Source organism: Chanos chanos, chromosome 5 (genome assembly GCF_902362185.1).
Source record: "Chanos chanos chromosome 5, fChaCha1.1, whole genome shotgun sequence".
Lineage (NCBI taxonomy): Eukaryota > Metazoa > Chordata > Actinopteri > Gonorynchiformes > Chanidae > Chanos > Chanos chanos.
This window is the reverse complement of record NC_044499.1, coordinates 32,113,315-32,135,189: the sequence shown is the minus strand read 5'-3', so window position 1 is coordinate 32,135,189 and position 21,875 is coordinate 32,113,315. Positions and strand designations below refer to the sequence as shown.

General features: G+C 41.8%; 2 protein-coding genes across 2 annotated transcripts in view; one reads left to right on the top strand and one right to left on the bottom strand.

Moving 5' to 3' along the window:
- Positions 1 to 21,875, bottom strand: part of dock1 (dedicator of cytokinesis 1) — a 207,049-nt gene that overhangs the window by 96,747 nt on the left and 88,427 nt on the right. The window lies entirely within an intron of this gene.
- Positions 1,957 to 17,203, top strand: insyn2a (inhibitory synaptic factor 2A). The gene is made up of 3 exons (XM_030773767.1): positions 1,957 to 3,113; positions 8,155 to 8,226; positions 17,020 to 17,203. Exons 1-3 carry the CDS (start codon positions 1,957 to 1,959, stop codon positions 17,201 to 17,203), a joined length of 1,413 nt encoding a protein of 470 aa, XP_030629627.1.

Here is a 21,875-nt window from a genome sequence, read left to right as displayed (position 1 = left end):
AGGCACCGGCTCCGAACCGGCCCTCAAACTGCCTTGGTGGAAAAGGGGTCTCTCTCTCTCTCTCTCTCTCTCTCTCTCTCTCACACACACATGGTGGTGCTCGGTTTGTGAACAGTGTCTACAGATTAGACTGATCACATATACACAGCCAATATCTGTTTGCTCCACATCTCACAAGGTACCTTAATCCAATGATATAGTCCAAGGGGTATCATCCACTGTACACAGGGTTGAGGTTAAATCAACATTTATCTTGTGTCGAAACACATTGAAAACAAAATAAACTGTAATTTCCGGTTGTAAGAAAAGTCAGTCTAACCAGCTGAAATATCTGTTTTCCTTGCAATGATACTGTGTCCTTAGACAGGCTAGTAATATAAAATGAACATGACTTGCTTGTATCCATCTGTGTTGAGCACTATGTGTATTGAGCTTAGCATACAGAGCTAAGTCTTTTCAGTTATATATAGATACCTTAGGTCATCTGTGAGGTCATGAAGTGTAAAATCCACTTCACAATTTAATCTGGACTACTCCTCTCCATCTGTGTGTGTTCACAGAGCTAGATAACAGATTTACTTTCAGTACCTCTTTCTCTCTTTTTCACACATATTCTCATTATATGACAGCTGTTGGCAGGCCTGGAAATAGACTAAGGTCAAACACTTTCACCCTACTGCACTAGCTGTTCAGAAAGCATTTGAATGACCAGAGCATGTTCATCCTTTCTTCAGGTATGTCTACTTCCAGAGTATAGAGGCACTTATTTGACCGAGGCCAGAGAGGACAGCTTGTAAAAGTATGTCAGGCTGAATTTGCTGAATCACAGGGGCCTGCGCTCCCCTGCGTCTTTCTGACGATGCTGAGTGGTGGAGCGGTGCTTGTTGACGGATGACAAGTGCCAAAAACCCAGATAGAGCTTTGTCGGCTCTCACTCATCACACCGGACGAGGTCGTTTTCAGAATGGGAAAGAGATTAAGGAAAGAAATTAACCGTCAATGACAAACAAGTCACCGGCTTAAGCGACACTTCTGTACAAGCTGTGGGTTTAAGATGGCACTTATGAAAAACTCCTCCATGTAAACTGTTTGACAAAGAGCAGAGATGGTGTTGTGTCATCTGATGATGCTCACATGGTAAACAGTGCATGAGGCTGCTGGTTGGATTCGATGGGACTGATAATTTAGCAAAGTCTATGAGGGCAAGCATATATGTGAAAATACTAAACTTTTCAATACTAGATACTACAAATTTAATTTTGAGAACTTTCTCAACATTAGTGTACTGGTCTGTTCAACTTAGATGGAAACACAGAGCTGTGCAGCAACTAGTTGGTAATCCTTTGCGACCTCATACACAGGTTCAGGAAGATTTGCTGGTACCTGGTGAAATGAATTCAGTACCATTTGCCTGAATAGGAATAAGCGTTCCTTCACTTGAATGAAACGATACTGTCAGTCTCTGGGTTAGACAGTGGAAAAAGCACAGCTAATTTCAGAAAGGCTGAAAATATTGGATTCGCACACGGTTTGCAAAAAAGATCAAGCTTTACTGAGGCTTTTCGGTCCTGTATATTCAAAAGCAAATTAAGTTGGCAGGGTTGCTTCGATGTTCCCTCTGAATTCATATGCACAGTATTTGAATTCATAGCACTGAGACATCTTTTTCTTTTTTTTTTCCATTTCATGCAGGAGATTGGTAACTTCTTATGACAGAATCACTGCTGAAGTAATGCGAGTGAATACTTCAGTTCTCTGTCACAACTTAAGGGCAGTTTAATGAAGTGAACCTTCATTAAGCAATCCCTATTTTCTCTACAAATTATACAATTTTTTTTTTTGACTGCTAACGGCTAACTTCTGCATAGACAGCACAGGGGCTAGCAAACACTAGCAGCTGTGTTAACAATGCTCTGAAGGTAACCCTTTCTTTTTGTCTGTTTGGTTTCAGGAAAAATGGTGAGCAAAGAGGCTGGCAAATGCATGCTCACCAACTCTGAGTCTGACTCGGAGGCAGCTCCCTCCATGGCCTTGGAGGTCAAGGGCTCAGCAGATCCCAGCCGGCAGGTCCGCAAGCGCAACAAAGCCCTTCAGGTACGCTTCAAGGACATCTGCGAGGCCCAGAACGAGCAGGCGGCAGCAGCAAAAGGAGGAAAGCCCATCTCCTATAAAGTGGCTTACCGAAAATACATGACTGTCCCAGCACGCCGCTCCATCCCCAATGTCACCAAAAGCACCGGCGTACAGACTTCGCCCGACCTACGGAAACGTTACCAAACCTTTCCTTTTGAGCGTAAAAAAGGCCACACTATTAAACATGTGGCAGCTGTGGAGACCTACAAGGACCAGGACAATGGATTTGTTATTGATGTGAAGAGGGCCAAAGGGCCTGAGAGTACCAGAGAAACTGGGGCAATCAGAAAGACCAGGGCTCTGCTGCACAATGAGTGTATAGCCACAGTGGAACAGCATCCACAGGCAGGCAGAGACTGTACGGACAGACCAGATGGGATCTGCTCCGACTCTGTGCTCTTAACATGCCCTGCAGATGAGGCTGAGACCATCACGGATGATTCAGAATACCAGATTTGTAGTGTACGGAGCAAAAACCGCAAGGGTACATCTGACCGATCGGTCAAGCGGCAACTGCTTAACTCTGAGGATAGCCAAGGTGGTGTGCAGTCGGACTCAGAGTCCAAAGTAACGGGTCCCATTGCCTGGAACTCTCTGACACAGGTAGAATGCCTGGAGAGTCCGTCTGTGCGCAGCAAGCGCAAGAAAGCGCTGCAACTGAACGGACTGCAAACGCAGACCCAGGTACGGGCTGGGTGCACAACACAGGCACAGTGCCATGCTAGCACAATCTCGGCACGCCCACTAAGCACGATGGAAGAGACGGCAACTGCCGCAACAACTACAGTGTGCGCACCCGCAGCTGGATCTGCACCTGCGGACAGTGAGGTTTGTAAGCAGATAGTGCCAGTCGCTCAGGAAGGGGATATAAAAGCACAGCTACAGGCAATGGAGAATATGATCAGCTCTAGCCAGGAAACCATCAAAGTGCTACTGGGCGTCATTCAGGAACTGGAGAAGGGCGAGGCACACAGAGAGGGGTAAGCTGCTTCTCTGGGACTACATTACCCACAGTGCTACTGATAAGGAATAAAAGTGTTAACCTGCTATAGAGGAGGAGGTACATTAAGACAAGCTAGAAGCCATAATGTGGAGGCGTACTTCCATTTTGTGGAGGTGCATTTTCTGGCCAGGTTTTTGAACTTTTAAAGTTAAATGAGGTGCATAGTAGAAGTGCATCATGCCAAAGGGTAATAAGTGATGTAACAGTGATTATAATGCCGATTGCACACAGACAGATACTATGACAGCTTACTGATACCCAAGGTGACATTGGTTAAAGGCTGGAAAATCAGGCACAGATTTCTAGCTTAAGAATTTTGAAGCAGTTAATTTATTCAGCAACATGTGAACAAGGTAATACATAATTTTCTTTGATTACATACCAGCGTAGGAAACGTTCATATTATATGAGATTATGAGGCCAGTCTCGTAAAGACTATACAAAAAGCTTATAGAGTTCAACCGAGGATTTTCTAACATTGTAAGACCATTCTCCCAATCTGAGAGGGGGATTTAAAAACTATCATTCTAATTCCACACACGACTGCTGTTGCACCTGAGCGTTAGGAGAATACCCTTGGGTGATTACCTCTGGATATGAGATAAGAGCCACTGAGCATGCATGCCAAAAGCATCATCTCACTCAATTTGGCCGAAATGGTCCACTGACCCATGGTATGAAATACTGCCACAAGGGCCACACCCTTCTCTCACAGAACCAAGGAGAGTTTAATGAAATGTTTTCAGCATTTGAGAACACCTGTGAGAAACTCATAAAAAATTAAAAAAAAAAAAAAATAGCAGAAACCCTATATTGAGTCAGAACTCTTCCACTAAGAGGGTGACTGAGCCTAAATAAACATTGAGCATAGGGAGAGACTCTGCAGTGCTTGTGAGATTTACAGTAACTACAAGCAAGATTTAGGAATGAAGATGAGCCCTTGTGCAATGCAAAACTCCTTATGCGATCAAACACAAAATACCTTTGCTGGAAAATCAGCTTGCTGTTCAAAAACAAGTCATTGCAATTCATCGCCACAAACTAGGCTTAAGATTCATTATCCATGTAGCATTTTAATGAACCCCTAGGACTCTGGAAGAGTCTTATTCAAAAATAAATTGCAAACTCTCCTTCATCTTCATAACTAGAAATCATCCTTATTTACATGTATAATGGCTTCATCTCCTGATGCTTTTAATCATAAGGTTGAGCGAGTTGTTGAAGAAAAATCTGCAGTGGGAAACCAGCAATATATCACAGTTTAGTCACACTTCACAATAGAAGACTTGCATTTAAAATTACTGGGAAACACCCAGTCACACATATCTGCGCTTTTCCGCAGCAGTTATTTGCTTATATTTAGACATTAATTTGTAGTATTCTTAACAAAGGAATGACAACATGACCGTAAGACGAGCAAAAAAAAAAGAAAAAAATCATGCTTGTGACTACCAAAATGTAATAGGAGCTTGCCTATGGTGACAGAGCGCACTTTCCAGTCAAGCTAATTAAGCACTGGACCTTTACTGTGATGAGAGGGGACATTCAGCTGAGAGAGACATTAAAATCAGAGTGCTGACACCATAAAATTACATTAATGATTTACACACATTGATGACATATGAAGAGTAAACCAATTCAATACTGGTAACGTGAGTGCTCAACTGCATGGTGTTATTCAGAGCGACGTATGACTTGTTTAAGTCACGTCATAATGGTTCTGTGAAAAACTTGGCAACCATTGAGATAGCATTATCACTCCCATCATTATCACAACAAATGTGCTCACCTGACTGAGAAACAGTAATACCGGTTTCTCAGCCATGTTATAAAAAAAAAAAGCACTTACATAAAGGTGTGAAAAAGCACTTATGCAAGTGGCCTAGAAAAAAAAAGGTATCAGTTACCAAAACTTTTTCCAGGGAAACTGAATTCAATCTATGGCTCAAAAGGCTTTGTTAAAGGAGCGAAGCTGTAGTTTGACATTTACTCACAGATGCTGTAGCGGTTCCTTATGGTTAATGCCTTTCTGTATAATACAATTTAAGTATGATTTGATATATTCTAAGGGTATTGCACATTTTCAATTTCCCTGCACCAGACAGACCTTCAGTATTTTTTTTTCTTTTTTTGCAACCAGTGCAAAAAATCTAATGCCTGTGTCGCTATGCAACATTAGTTTCATTCTCTCTTCTCAGAAATGTCACTCGCTCAACAAATAAGGCATGTCTACAGGCTATAGGTGAAATGTGTTCATAATTACGTCTGCTGTACTACTGCTGGTATGAGACACTATCCATTTATCCATTTACTATGCTCAGGAAAGCATTGGGGGTTGGAGGAGGGGGGGGGGGTAGTGGCATAATCACACAGACGTAAGCAGCAGCATATGAAACACCTCAGTCAAAGTATATTATTTGATATTATTTGATATTTAGCTCTTATAATACAAAAAACATGAAAATCGTGGTTCTCAATTTTTAATTATAAAAATATGGAAGCAGTACTGCGTAATATTTTTTTGTTTGTTTGTTTGGGTTTTTTTTTTTTAGCTATAATGATTAAAGTGCACAAACATCAGCCAAGACTCTGGATTCTAACAAAAGGGAACTGACATGGCATACTACAAATAGCATCCTCTATAGAATTTATTCATGATAAGTCCCTAATTGCCCTGTTAGACCCCTTAAGTCTATGGGAAGAGCGGACATGCGCGCCATGCGTCTCAACCATCAGGTTGAATTACAGGTGGCAGAGCTGTCTGGTCTGTGTGTGTGGCCTGGTCTGTCTGACACACAGGATAATTACCAGTTCTCCGTTGGCTCCCCATTATTCATAAATTATCTGTGACTCTCCTTCTCTGACAGGGAGGGGGCAGAAGGACATGGCACATCTTTGAGGAGAGTTGATACCCACTGGCAGCTGGCAGCCAGGTGCCAGACACTGCCCTGTGGTCTTTTCTGTACCCAGAATCCCACTGGGTGACCAGAAATATGACCATACATCATTGTCCCCATTAACCACAGAAACCAGCCGCCAATAAAGTATGGACATAAGCGAGTGGTTAGAGCCAAAATGGTAGTAGTTCCTAGTAGCTAGTAGTTTTCTTTGACCTATAGAGGAATTTAGCTTGTAATGCTGGCGTCAGTGTGTGCTATGGAGTACAAATTGTTAATGGCAGCATTGGCTTCATTCTCAAGGGACGTGCCTGCTTGAACGAGCTCCAAACATTTACTGCCTTTTATCAAGAGTGCGTGATGGAGAGAGAGAGAGAGAGAGAGAGAACAAGAGAGAAAGAAAAGAGAGACAAAGATGGCTGGACAACCATCAGAGTTATTGATCAGTCCATCAGCGCTCTTGGAGGCAGAAGGTGGCCTTCCCTGCTGTGTTCAGCACGTGGCTCGCCCTCTCGGCGTACTAGCAAAAACCAGCGAGTCAGGGACAACCGGTAATTACACATGGTGACAGACAGTCAAAAATGCTGCTCATTTTTATAACCATCTGACCAAGCTCTCCCCAGGCTGGCTCATAACAACAATATTGATATGAACACACACAGTGTAAGTGCCAGAGGAAATGAAAGCTAGCGGCTGGGTAAAAGAGAGATTTACACTCAAGTTTTTAATGTTTATTAGTACACTAACACTACTCATCTCCTGCAGCGTGACGTTTTTGCCTTAGGAGAGCAATACTTCTAAGAAAGGCTAACACCGTGTAAATACGAACCACAAAGCAAAGGGCAAACTGCAGAGACGATCTGTCACAGTGTACTCGCAATGCAAATAGTAAAGGAAAAAAAAAGAGGCATAACAAGCTTTCTTGCCATAATATCTATAACAGAGGCAAACCTAGGGAGCTTCCTGGCCCTAGAAATACGCACACTTCAAATCTTTAAATGAATTGCCATCACATTGTCCCATTTAATAGCTTGCCTGCCCAAGCACTTACATATCTGAAATAACTACAGAGTGCTTTTGCAGAATTCTTTACCTAAGGGCTAGATGGAGTCTTTATGATAATACTTTCCCATCCCAGCCATTCAGATGTCTGGTCAAGAGGGCAAGGGGCTTATCTGTCATACGTTCAGCCAGCTTTTTCAGCCCGACTTATTTCAACCAGACAGTGCTACAACAGTGAGGCCCAGTTTCCTAAAATGCAATACATATCTTTCCACTGACATTGATGTGACCCTCTCTCAAATACACAACAGTGTGGCCTGACTAAACCACCTCGGGTCATTTCTTACTATGGGTCTGAGCTTATACTGCATGACGTCTGAGTGTCAGATCATGTTCGCATGTCCTGCAGGGCACGTGCTCATATTACTGTTATGTAAAACACACACAGTGACCATGTAATGCCTTTTGCAGTGCAAGGGCATAGTCTGTGCTATAAAGGATTTATTGCCAACTAAATTCTTCATGTGTTAGCAAAGAATCTCCTGAAGATTACCGTTATGAAAATGTTGGAACTAAATCAGGTACAAACTGAGTTGGGACAGTATTTCATGGCTATTGATGAGGCACTGAATAAGATAATAAGATGGATAAGATGTTTTATAGCTTTTAATCTTAAGGTGATGCAGCAAGTCAGTGGTATAAATCAAAGATTCAATCATCAGTTATTTGCAATAGTCAATCATCATCCAACATTCTGCAATCACACTGTCTTACCAGCTGCTTTCAGCATGAAAGGACCATATGAAGAAAAGAAGGAAGTATTTCAAATAGTCTTAAGGGTTCACTTCCATGTAATTTTACGATGGAAAGAGGAGTAGGAGCCCTGCTGTTGTGTAACCCATTCCCCAATACCACCAAGTCTAGAGATCACATGTCCTCTAAACAGTGACAGTTCTAAGAGAGAGCAAAACTTTACAAAGCCCCCATTAATTTGCCAAGATAATGAGGGATGACAAATCAGATGAGGCAAGCAGCAAATGGGGGAGGTAAAAGTGACTACACAGGTATCTGTAAAGATCAGCTCTTTCTGTCTCTCTCTCTCTCTCATCTTTCTTCCAGCCTCTCCTATCGGACCGGACAGGACACGGCCAACTGTGACACGTGTCGGAACAGCGCCTGCATTATCTACAGGTTAGTCCCCGAGCCTCTTTACCATTCCAGCGCAGTGCGCACCTCTGCTGTCCTTTCACCTTGGAGGAGAACAGTGAGGCAGCGGCGAGGTCTGGGAAACCGTAATATGCTGAGGTTAATGAGCTGACAGCAGCAAGGCGACATCAGCAGACCCAGTCCCACCTGAGAGGTCGAGTTTGGAGTCAGTCTGCATCAGGGGAGAGAAGGATTATGAGGCAAGAAGGAAAAAAAAAAAAAAAACACCCAGGCTGGCAGAACTGGTCAGAGAAGTAGAAATAGGAGAGAAAGAATAGGTAGTAATGTTGTTCCTAAATTCAGTTCTCATGTGCAGATCTTGAGTACAAATTACAGAAGTTTGAAGTTGGTAGACATATGCTTTAAAAGGGTGCTTCAACACGACTGAAGTGGGTTCAAGTAAGTTTTGTGAAACTGTCAGATTCTTCACCAGAGATCCATCAGAATAGTGATGGTTTTTATCTTAGAGCTTTAATGTGTTTCTTGCTGAACCACAAAAAACCCAAGAAGTTAAAGGCAAACTTCATGCATTCGTATGCTTAGATGGTCTACACTACAGCTCTGTGTCTTGTGCTTCCCGAAGGTTCTGAATTATTATGCTTCTAGGTAGCTTTGAGCCTCTAAGAGTAAAGGTCACATACAGCATTCAACAGACTGCAGCTCAAAGCTGACACAAGCAGGGGAGAAAGTGTCAAACTCCCCAGAACAGGGTCTGTTAAATGAGCTTAAACAAATTCCAGACTGCCTCACAAAGCCAGCTGTTCACAACAACACGTAATACAGGCCTGGTTCCTTAAGTATAAAATTACAGGAGATATGAATAATCCAGAAAGAGAGGGACACATCAGTGGAAAGTATATAGCAAATTGAAGGTTGGGGGGGGGGGGGGGGGGTATCTGGTCTTTCAGGCCCCCTCAGAGGCGCTGCAACAGCAGATGCGAGTGTTCCTGTCATCGTAGACCGAAGTGGACAGCACACTGCCTCATTAATGATGCATCTGAAGATGCATCTAAATCATGCAACACCCTCCTTCTAACACACAATCCAGCCTGAGGCCAGACAAGGACAGAGTCATGCTTTGGGAACGAGCTGAAATACATTCACTTTGATGTGTGGTGCAGAGAGGCTAAAACCTGAGGGATTTTATTTTAGTTTTGTTTTACTTTAAACTCTATTTCTCATCTTTCCGAAATTCATCTTTTTTTTCTCTCATGGTTTGTCCCATGTTAATTTAAGGGGAAAAAAAATCAAGAAATATCATTATATGCTCTATATGCTCAATGTCTTTTGGTTCCCTGATTCTGATAAATTTCTCAGCAAATCTCCCAGGTTTCAAGAACTAAACAATATACAGTGGCTCAGTGGTTAGTACTGTTGCCTCACAGCAAGAAGGTCCTTTCTGTGTGGAGTTTGCATGTTCTCCCTGTGTTTGCGTGGGTTTCCTCTGGGTGCTCTGGTTTCCTCCCACCACAAAGACATGCATGTTAGGATTAGCACTCCTGTCAGTGACCTTGACCAAAGCACTGGCAAAAAGACCTGGAGTTGGTCCCCGGGCGCTGGCGGCTGCCCACTGCTCCTAGCTCATAGTGTGCATGTGCTCACTGGCGTTAGGATGGGTTAAATGCAGAGGCTACATTTCACTGCTCACTGCTAAGTGTGTGTGTGACAAATAAAGTACTTCTGACTTCCTTCCTACTTAATGGTTTATGAAGATTATGATTACATTGTGTCGAGAGTTATTTATGACCAGTTACGGAACTTGTCATATCTTACTACATTTTAATTACACTAAGAATTACTACATCCAAATGAAATCCTTCCCACACCACCAACTTGTGATGAGTACAAACTAAAATTCAACAACTCTCAAAACAGCCAAAAAATGCATTACAGTAATGTTTCATATCACAAGGTTGCTCAGCAGACAGAGAATTCAGTAAAGCCACAAAGGGTACCTGATACGTTTTTGAGGAAAGGCAAAGGAGAGGTCAGGTATAAGTGTGAGGTAATCTAGAGCAGACTATAGCTAAGCTTTTCAGCATCAATGTGCTAAGTCAGTTTCTCAAGGCCAGGATATTGGGGAGTAAGCTAACAGAACCTGTAATGACATATGCACAAAAAATGCAAGAAAACAAATTTCCAGAAAAAAAGGGGACAAGAGAGGGAAAGAAGAAAAAATCAAAAGAGAGAGAGATTCCTCTGCTAGCTTTTAGCAAACGCCAGCGGTAAGATCTGGCAGTTTTCTTTAGGTCAGTTTTGCTCTATTACCACATGGCATTGAGACCATGGATATATTTATAGGTGTATGTGTCCTTCTGCTGTATAGCTCGACACAGCATCAAGAACCAAATAAAAGGAACCACAGCTCTGATCCGCTCTCATATTTAATGGTGAAGGTATTTGTCAGGAGGAATTTGCGTCTGAAGAGTGAGATGCATGTTAAGCATGTCTTTCTGATTGCTTTCAACTCAAAGTCCCTGGGGAGTCAAAGCAGTGAATAAAACATTACGGTTGGATTGAGGCAGACATCAAATGAGAAACAGGGGTCATTGGCGATTTGATCTGGAACAAATCAAGCCATTATATTATATCTCTAAATGAGGATGAATTCGGCCTACTACATGGGGAGAATAAGAAAGAAAGAAAGAAAGAGAAAAAGAAAGCAAGAAAGAAAGTCACCACATGGAGTGGGAATAAATTCTTTAGGTGGTGACAAATCAGTTCTGCTTTGTTGATGGAGAAAGATGGAGAATGGCACAGCTCACGGAGGTGGTGAGAACAGGTGGATGAACATGTGAGCTGTCTGCTTAGGAAGACGTTTGGTAGCTTGGGCCGGATTGGATTGGATTCATATTGATATGGGGCAGCAGACATGGGTAGAGGAGAACAGCTGTGAGGATAGAGGTCCTTTTGGATAGATTGTGTCAAACTGACGGGAGCGCTCCTTTAAAACGATAACGTATCAAGCTGACTTTTGGCAGCAAGCTAAGGAATCAAATTTAGCAGCTCCATTCAGATCTGCGGTGGATTAAAACCCAATCTTATTACAGCCTGCGCCCTGAAAACATTCTCTATAATGGTGTGTGAACCGAGTGTGTTTTGAGTGTACACGTCTTGAAACGTCAGAAAGATGCGACTGTGGTGAGTTAGCATCACGCAAACCTGTAACCTACATTACAGAACAAATTGTAGTAGTGAGACTAACAAAGAGAGAAATTCAGTTAACTTTTTGTCACGCTAAACTATTCCACAGTTTATTATGTAGCTTGTTGAAAAACCGCAGTACCTCCTACACAATCAAGAAACAAAAATATTCTTTATGTACTTTAGAATTCAGACCTACTACTTGCATCATTCGGAAAAATTTGTAAAGTATTCTTATCCTGACTAAACTAAATTTAAATCAGTGACCTTTTTGAGAATGTTTCGAGTCTCAGATTTGAAAACCTTGCTAGGCATTGCATAAGTCCCTTGTGTAGCTTTGCCTTTCTCTTCTACCTTCCCTTATTTCTTTCATCCTTCTCACACTCTTGTTCTAAAAGTTTGGTCTCTACATGGCTTGACTACTTAATGTTAGATGTGTAATGGGCGTGACATCTAGGAAAGGAGTGAAAGTTAGAAAAAAAAAAAAAGACAGATCATTGCGACTCATTGCATCTTCCTGAGGTGATCCATAATCAGGGGGATCCGTGTGTGTGTGTGTGTGTGAGACGCCACATAAAGACTGTGCTGGCATGAAACAGGATTTAGGAGCGTTCAATTTATTTTAAGGCTCCCACTTTAAGCTGCACTGCCTCCCGAGCTTTGCTCATGCAAAAAGCCAGTAATCTAATTTCCTCACTCTAGCCCCGTATCTCCTAATGTTATGCTCAAACCAAAAGATACATCTGCGCGATTCGGAACAAGTAGGACCAGGATGCTGTTGGAGCATGTGTCATGACAGAAAATATTTACTGCAAGACAAATAAACAAACTAGAAATAAACTCAGTCAAAAACTCTTCATGGAAATTAGAGAAATGAATGCAAAATTTGACCCTTTACTAAATTGTGCATGAAAATTTGTTGCCAATATAGCCCGTCTTATGTCACAATCAATGTAATGGTAAGCAAAAAGAAGTTCAATTAAAAAACAACTTGCATCTTTATACACAAAAAGGACGTCACCTGACCCTTTTAACATGAGAAAGACACAGATGGAAAGAATATCAACACACACTGTCCAACGCGAACAGGAATAAAAAAGAGAGAGAAAAAAAAAAAAGGTAGCTAGCACCAAAGCTACTTGCACAGGCATAGCAATCCCATTCAGCATGGCTAAATACATGGGAGCTGATTGCATTACTGTGTGTAGAAATGACACAGCACAGAAGCACTGTTGCCTGCTTGACAGGGAGAGATATCACACTTTGAGCAAGTGTAATGATGTTCTCCACGCTAAAGCACATAGCCTAGCTTTTCCACTGTGGCAGCTGGTCGCCATAGATACCAGAGGGAAAACTTACAAGGCTGGTGGATGTTGGTCTGGGTTGAGACTGATGTGCTTTAGCATAGCACAAAAACAAGATAAGATGGGAAAGAGATTTTCTCCTCTAATGCCTCTCAAAAGAACTTTGTTACGGTTAAACACTAACAAGCATCCCAGAGATCAACATCCGTTGACCAGTTCCTCCAAATGTTCTGCTGAAAAGACTAAACAGTAGTATTTGCTGACTCATGGAAGGGAATGACATAAGCAAGCTCAACAGAAAAAACGTGAATCTTTCACTAAAAGATGGCTTCTTTTACATAGGAGACGGTTATCTCTGCCCATTGTCCGTTGGTCTTTTAAGGAGGCCACGCCAGACAATAATTTGTGGGGTTGAGGGTGAAGGTGGTGGGTCCGGGGCCTTCTTAAGCCCTAATTTCCCAAGATGCAGAGCCTTTAGTCTGAGTTTTTATTGACTCGATGATGGAGAGGCTTGGCAGCTCAGTGCTAGGCTCAGAACAGTGCCTTTAAATGATAAAGCACAAAGTCACAAACAAAGAAAGAAAAAGGATGACTATCACCATGTTTGATCCAGTATCAGAATATCTGTGCTCAAATATTTACTAGGAGCAAATATGTTTATTGAAGGAACACAAACGCAAAGGCGACCACAAACAACCATTAAGCCCAGCAGGTGGTACTAAGGTAGATGTCAATGCTATTCTGCTGATGGGAATGAATGGGCCTGCAGCTCTTTAATGCATATTTCAAATGCAAATGCTGACAAGCATGAACTTATTGAAGACTGATTTCCCCAGAGAAATCTCTTATTTGACTACAATATGTCAAGAACTCTGAAGTCAATAAAGGAAAGGCCATGTTTACACACCAGCTAAGCCAAGCTAAGGAAAGTTTAGAATCACTATCTATTACAGGGGGGAAAAAAACACTGTCCATTAAATTAAGGCGTGTGGGTCTTGTGTTTCCAGTTCTGTTTGAAGCAAAATCTTAGCAAATAAAGCAGGAGGAACATCAAAGGTACAATAGGGAAAGCTAATAACAAAGAGTTAGGACAAGTACCTGAAAGAAAAGAGAACACAACAGAGGAGAGGACAGAAATAGATGGATTATGAGAGTCCATCTGAAATGAATGCACTAAAAAAAAAAGAAGAAAAAAAAGAAAAAAGAAAGGAATAAAGGGGTAGGTGGAGGCTTCAGCAATGAGAAGCAGAGATCTTATGGCAGCAACACAATTAGACTTAGCTTCAGAAACACTTAACCTGCTGATGTTCATCCGAGCATTAATCAGTGTTCCCACAAGAGGAGGAGGATAAGAACACTGCATCCGGAATAATAAGCTTTACTGGAGAACAGCAGAGGTGGATCAAACCCTCTCGTCTTTCTTTTGACTGAGAGAGACAGAGAGAGAGAGAGAGAGAGAGATGCCACATAAAAGCCAGCTCGCCTAAGCCGCTCTGTAAGCAGCAAGCTCGGCGAGCAATGAGACAGGACATGAATGTCCATCAAAGGCTTTTCTGCTGCTAATTAGCAGCTTAGAAACAGCAACATGTCAGGACGAACTCCCATTGACAACAGTGGAAAGTCGTCGAACTATCAAATATTTATTGGGAGGGATTAAAAGAGAGAGAGAGAGAGAGAGAGAGAGAGAGGGAGAGAGAAAGAAAGGCTTGGATGTTTCAAAACGTGTTGACACAAGCCAACGCATTTGGAACTCAGGACAGTGTGTCCGTTCTGTTAGAATTCAGCTGTGTGATTCTGGTGTGGAAATAAATGACATGTTTTTAAGGCAGGCATTGCGAAAACAGTACTTTGAAAAGGTGTTAGAGGTTGGCTAGCCACAAGTTAGCTAGAAAGCCATTCTTTACCATTAAAGCCCTATGATGAAAGAAGGCATTCTGTTCCCACGTTCTTCTTATTCTCCGCTACTCCACCACACTAGCCACAGTGCTACAGTAATAAAGCAATAATCAGTTATACTGTGACACCAGGCTGAGAAGCTTACGTTCCTTTCTGCTACGCCTCCTCATGTCTTATCGAGATTATCAGAGATTTGGGAGCTTTAGTCTCTGTGCTCACATAGAGGGGCCCTGCAGTGATACGACACGATTGATAAGGGCATAATTACAAGTCCTTGCTGAGTGATTCATTTGTTAATAGCAGTGTGGCGGTCTGCCTGGTTGCAAAGTCCTGACTCACAGAGCAGAAAGTGCTGAAAGTCCAATACAGGCCTTCCTAAATGTAGGTTCCTAAAACACACACACACACACACACACACACAATAAGTTCCCTTATTGTCCTTTGTGTTTTGAACTCTGGGGTAAATACAATGTAATGTTTTGCTTCTTGTGATCACTGTTAAACAAGATGAAACAGTAACTACGAGACTTTGTGTATGAGAAAGTTAGAATCCACTCCAGTGCTGATGTGCTGTTTTAATTCAATTTCTCCACAGCTTTGCTACAAGACATTTCAGAGGTGCCTTTCATGAGAGCATAAAAAAACTTTTCTAAACAGTCAATTCAGCTTTTTTTTACTTTTTTTTTTTAACATCTAAAAAAGTCCTCTACAGGAGATTTTATTATACATTTGAAGCACCATCCCCAGAGTAATGTGACTAAAATAAAGCCTAAACACTGCCCATGCACTATGCTCCTAAAATATATTGCAAAGGGATTTGGGGTATAGAGTGCTAAAAGACTTGCACAATCCATTCACCTGAATACACTGCAAGAATAGTACAGTGTGTCTATGTAGTGTATCTGTATGTGTGCTTGCATAAATGTACTTACATAGAGAGAGAAATTAGTGATGGATATATACAGAGACACAAATCATATAATTCATTTACACATATATGTATCACATATATATATCATAATTAGATCCCAATGAGTGAAAGACACTTATTAAAAACTGCAGCACTGCCAATCAATATGAATTAGCATGGCATCTAACCTGCCAACTGCTCCCCCTGTGCATTGCTTGTGACCTTGTGCACTGACAAGTGTTGGAGAACAGCACCACTGGAGTCTCCTTAAGGGTAACAGCAGGCAGAGTGGTCCAGTAACCTGCTTTAGCAGATTAAAACCCAGTGTGTTTCTACTGACTGCATGTTTTTAATCAGGGTGAGAGTTTACTCCCAGACACAGCCCTGCAATCAGATGGCTGGTAGGCGGAGGATTACTGCAGACGTGCCTGATGACACCATCGCCTCGATAAATCCCATGGGGCAGAGACTCGACCCCAAGTCCAACTCCATTCGTCTACAGGACATGGCGTACACAGTGAGAGGATCGCTCAAAGCACTTAGCATCACTACTGCCTTAGAGTGACACTGGGACAGCAACAACATTGAGTAGAGTTTATGATGATACAGAGGAAGCCCTGGAATCTTCCATGACAATCCTTAACAATGTTCCATTTCATAGTAATGAAACTGACAGTTTGGCACCCGCTTGCACTCCCTTAAGAATTCTAGAATGTGCTTTCCTTCGGTTATGATTCAGATATGACATAATAGATAGATCTGATGTAACAATGTCAGATGCTGAGGATTTCCCCAAGCAGAGAACAAACCACGCAGAGGTAAGCTCTTCATACTGCCCAGTGAGCTGATTAGAATCCTGTGTCTTTAGAACAGCACAATTCATTCAGCACAATTCATCTGAAAAGCGCCCCATGGCTGGATCTTTTAAAGCACTTCTAAAACACTCCCACTCACGTGAAATATCATATTTACTAAACAGATATGCGCCACAGTTCAAGTGTAATGAGGGGTCAGTGGAGTGAGTGGAGTGACAGAAATGATCGAGATATTTTGGTGAAGTTTTAAACGATGTTAAGGAACGGTGTGTGGCTCAGACAGCAGAGAATGTAGGTCAGATCAACGGCTGAGAGGAGGCATGGATGACTAAGCTTGGGTCAAACAGGAGAACTCAGAGCAGAGGACACACACACAGGAAACAGACAGACAGGGCTCTGTCTGCCCTGACTCATCACAGAGGTGTAAAACAGGGAAGAGACAAGGAGGGGAAAAAACTACAAAAGCAGTGTAAAGGATTTTCCTTGTTGCATGAATTTACAACTTGTGCTGGCAAACACTTCACACTCAGTGAGATGTTTGCTGCTAGTACTATATGTCTGTGTGTGGGTGTCGCTATTCATCATTTAAACGTCACATCGGCAGAGGGTGTGTGGTTTATTTATGTGGACACATCAATTGTGTGTTCTGCATTAGCAAAATTTTTATCAGTGTGTTTTCTCTCTCTCTCTCTCTCTCTTCCTCTGACAGTGTGGAGCTTGATTTTAAACAGCAGGAGGATAAGCTTCAGCCCTTGATGAGGAGACTCTGTCCTACCGAGGAGACGCACTTCCCCTCTCTGCCTTACCCTCAGGAGGCCTTCACCTCCACGCCCAAACGCAAGGCCAAAGCTGAAGCCAAGAAACACGCTCGCTGGCGCCTGTGGTTCCTCTGACCGTCCTCCTCCCAGACTTACACATCCCTTCACTCATCCCAGCGCCTCTTCCCTCCTTCTTATTCGGTCCGAGGGAGGAAAAAAAAAGAGGGAATACCATCAGCTGTTTTTTTTTTTTAAACTGAATATCCCCCCTAGTTTGGGTTGCGATACATCCTGGATATTGAACTTGGCTATGAAATGCCCCATCTTGCTCGGAAATGGGGTCGGGGTGCGGGTTGGATTCTACAGTGAATTTAATTTCCAATTAGCCCCACTGCCCCCCCCCCCCCAAAAAAAAAAAAACACAAAGGAGTTATTTTTGACTAATCTCCCCAAGCAGATCGTGAAAATACACTGTGCCAACTTATTCGCAGACCAGTAAGGTAAAAAAAAAATTGAAAATTGGATTAACCTGATTTTTTGCTTTATTTAGTTACTTATCTAACTATCTATCTATCCTCTTCTAGTTTGAGCCTACAGAGAAACAATTCATTATTTATTAGCTTGGCACACATCTTTGTGTCACTTCTTCATTCACAAGTTGGAAGTACATTTTCTGCTCTCGTTCTCATTTCCTCCTTTTCACACCGGAAAGAGGGGAAAGGGATCTTATATTTTCATCAAAACAAATTTACCCCCCCCCCCCCCAGAAATCAGCATCAAGAGCATATCCGCACAGTCACATAAAAAAGCACAATATCACAAACATGCAGGTTGTTCCTCAGTAAAGGAAAAAAGACCTTAACAGCAGATGCCAATTCAAGGGGCCACCTGGACAAACAAACGGATGTATATCTTAAGTGGATGATTTTCATAAAAGAAAATGGACGAGTCTCTGAGACGAGAAATCAAGAAACTGGATTTATTTCAAATCATCCCTTTTTCTGAGCCTCCTTTGCTGATCATATAACTTTTAAATATTAATATAATGAAAAAAAATATTGAGCTACTCTTATTTTTATATATTCGTAAAATTAAGCATCTAAAAACTGATTTTCTAGACACAAGTATATAGAACCTAGTATTTCACTCTAAGGTTTATTGGATTATAAAGCTGCTGAGATGAAAATGATCAATTTGGTAATAGCAGAAGGATTCTACTTATTTTCTTGATTGTATGAATTAAGAAACGACAATTTCATTGTATACTTCATTAAAGTAAGGGACTCCTTTATGTTAGACATTCAAACAAAATGTGTCACTCATACACATATGCAGACATGCGCACACACAAGCTTAGCGAGTTTTCATGTTAAATCATCAGCTGACGAAAGAGCGATGGACGTCTTTCTGTGTCACCCGTCATTTCATATCAGCACCACTGACAACCCCAGAGTGTGCTCAGACGGTGTTCACAGGATCAAACTGGTAATCTGGAAACATCTGCTCTGCTCTCCTTTGAATGCATTTAGAAGTGCATCCGCAGTGACTTGCGGCCCATTAACAGTGCATTATGAAGCATTACACACACATGAATAACTGGTCGTAGCACCTGTTCAAACATTTGTGTGTGTGTGTGTGTGTTTGTGTATGTTCATAATTTTGATCAGCATTTCATATTTCATAATAACAAACTTTCCCGACTCCGTGAGAACACAGATATAATCAGTTATTAATGCTTATGTAATGCTTCATAATCCCCATTTATGGGCCTTATGCACTCTTCCATGGATGCAGAAAAATTGAACGTGTTCTTTGGGTGAATAACTCATTTGGATAGAGGCTGGGTACTGCCTTGTCTAGCATGGTCTCTATGACCTATGGCATTCGCAGATCCACCCCCCCCCCCCCCCCCCCCCCCCCCCCACCAACATTTTAAATGGTGATTTATAAACGGAACATGCAACCCCTTTTTTGGAAATATTTGAATACATTCACAACTCAATAACAACCCATTAGTCCCTATGAGAATTAATAACAGAAGAAAATCTTTCTGTGTTGAATAGTACCTTGATAGGGCTAATCACATCCTAAGACAGTGTGGGATTGCTGTCTGCATTTTACAGTACTACAGCAAGCAAGCAGCTAGAAGGGCATTCCGTTTCTGTCTCAAATGAAGCCAAAAAACCCCACACTGCCCCATTAAGACATATCTGTGCCAAAGTTACAAAGGGTATAGAGACCCCAATGTTGTCATCAACTCGGGGGGGGGAAAAAAAGAAAAGAAAAACCCACAGTATTTTGGCAGTAAGGTTGTTTAGATCCTTATTCTACGCAAACCATTCACTCTCTTCTGCTTTGTGCTGGCTACACACCAGAAATCACACTTCTCTCTTATCTTCTATATCAAGGGTTTGACTCTCAAAAATAGTTCTACTGTAGCATCAAAAGAGACATAGTGTATATCTGTTCCTTAAAGAAGTGCAATTGATTTAATATGTGCAATATTGTGCGTTTTATACTGTTTTTAAAAAAAAAAATCAAATCAGATGATTTAATATACAAAATAAAAGCTGAAAAACTTAATGGGGATTCATTTTCTCAGCTAATAAACAGCTTTAGTACACAGCTTTACATGTGTGACGTGGATGGATATGCAGCACAGCATTTTGATATGGAGGAAAGATATTTGCAAGTCAAACAGAGCAGTCCCTGAATATCCCTGAGAGAAAATACCCAAGAGAAGCCTTACAATCCTCACTACCTACAGCAGCCTTTCTTCAGAAATAAATGGGAAATACAGAAAAAAAAGATGACGGTGCTATGTAATAGCCTAGCATTCAACTAAACAACTAGTCCAATCTAAAGAGGAAAGATCCAAGGCCCACGCATAGAAATAGCCACGTGGAGCCATGAAATTGTAAACTTGACAAAAACACTGATTTGAAGGAAGTATCAATGGGATGTCAGCTGTATTTTCTGAAGGATGTGCCTGCCTGTTTGAGACTAAGTCTAAAGAGTAACTGAGCATGGTCAGAGGTTTGGAGAGGGGCTGAGAGGAGCTAAGAGGAAAAGAGAGTGATTTGTTTCATGATGAAGCCAGATGTATGGAGGGGATGGAAAAGTCTGCTTAGCAACACACACACACACACACACTTCCACATTTATACAGGCACTTCAGTGGCAAAAGCAAGCTTTTTCTCTCTAGCTTCAGTTAAGACTCAGTGCCCAGTCAAAGTACCTTCACTTTCACTACCCACTATAGAACAATAGGAGGAGGTCTGGTCCACTATAAGAACATACATCCAGATGAGGCACACTTAGACTTAAACACAGCTCCAGAATAACAGAGAAACAGACGGGGGAGAATGCCAAAAGACTAGAAAACAAGGCAGTGATATTCAGCCACCAAACATCACAGGTAAATCTCTGTGAAACTTTCTCCAACTTGACTGTGTTCAAACAACAAAAACAAGGGAAAAACATTCAGATGTAGATTTAGATGCATTTCACGGATGGGAAATAAGAACTAAGTTGTCAAATGTGGTTCAAATACCCTCAAACAAATTAGAAACATGTTCAGTATGCTCAAGACAAGTGTTACGATCCATAAGAGGATAGCAATAGAATCAAACACAGCTGACTGTGGCGTTAGAGCACACAGACCAGTCAGAACTGAACAGCCAGATCCTATTTCATCTGAATTCTGCTAACGTAGCCTGAGTGAACCCAGGCAGAGGGAGGAGGCAAGGGGGGGGGAGTTAATGCATAAATCTGAATCTAACAACAGACGCACACCGTGGAACAAGGTCAGAGCTGGTCAGAGCTTTGCTTGTTCTGCAAGCAGAGCAAGAAGACAAAAACACACACACACACACTCATACAGACAGAGCACTGGTTTAGCCTGCACCACATACATCCACAGTGTAAACTGTTGCAGAGGTTCTGTGACAAACTGAAGCTGGTCCTCCTGATGATTAAATGATGTGCTGATTAAAATGCTGCTGTGCTTTGATGGCACACAGGCTATTCTTACACATAGAGCCAAGAGAGTTTACACTAATACACACACACTTGTGCAGACCACAGCTTACAATAACACATACAACCACACGGAATACATATCACACTACCACACACTCACATAGACTACAGTTTACACAAACACATCCACACAAAATATAGTATACACTGACACCCACACAGAATATATATTACATTACCAGACACTCTCACACAGAATATAGCTTACACTAAGACAAAATATATCAAAACACACAAATACACACATAATATACATTATACAGTAACCTGCATCTACCCACAAAGATTATAGCTAACACCAAATATGTGTACCCTAACACAGAATAAATCATACAACAACACACACTCACAGTAACTAGACTAACATGCACAGTCAGACAACAGCTTACACCAGCATATACACTCTCATTACAGCTGGGGGCTTTGCTTTAAGTGATTTGCTACAAAGTACTAGACACCAGAGGTCAAACCAAAAGGATATATAGTGGGATTGTTCTCTGAATGAGCTGTGCGTTGTATGATCTTTAGGTTAAGATTCCTGTAGCAGGGGCCTGGGGAATCATGACTGCAGCTAAACCTAAAGAGACTCTTAAAAGAGGCTGTTCTGCTCTGCCTGCGGTTAAAAGTGGAACATTCAGCTTGTGGGAAAAAAAAGAGAAAGAGTGAGAGAGTGAGAGAGTGAGAGAGAGAGAGAGAGAGAAGTTAGGGGGAGAGAATGTACATCAGGCAAAAGTTAGACTTCCCAGATGCAGAAATGATTTCCTCC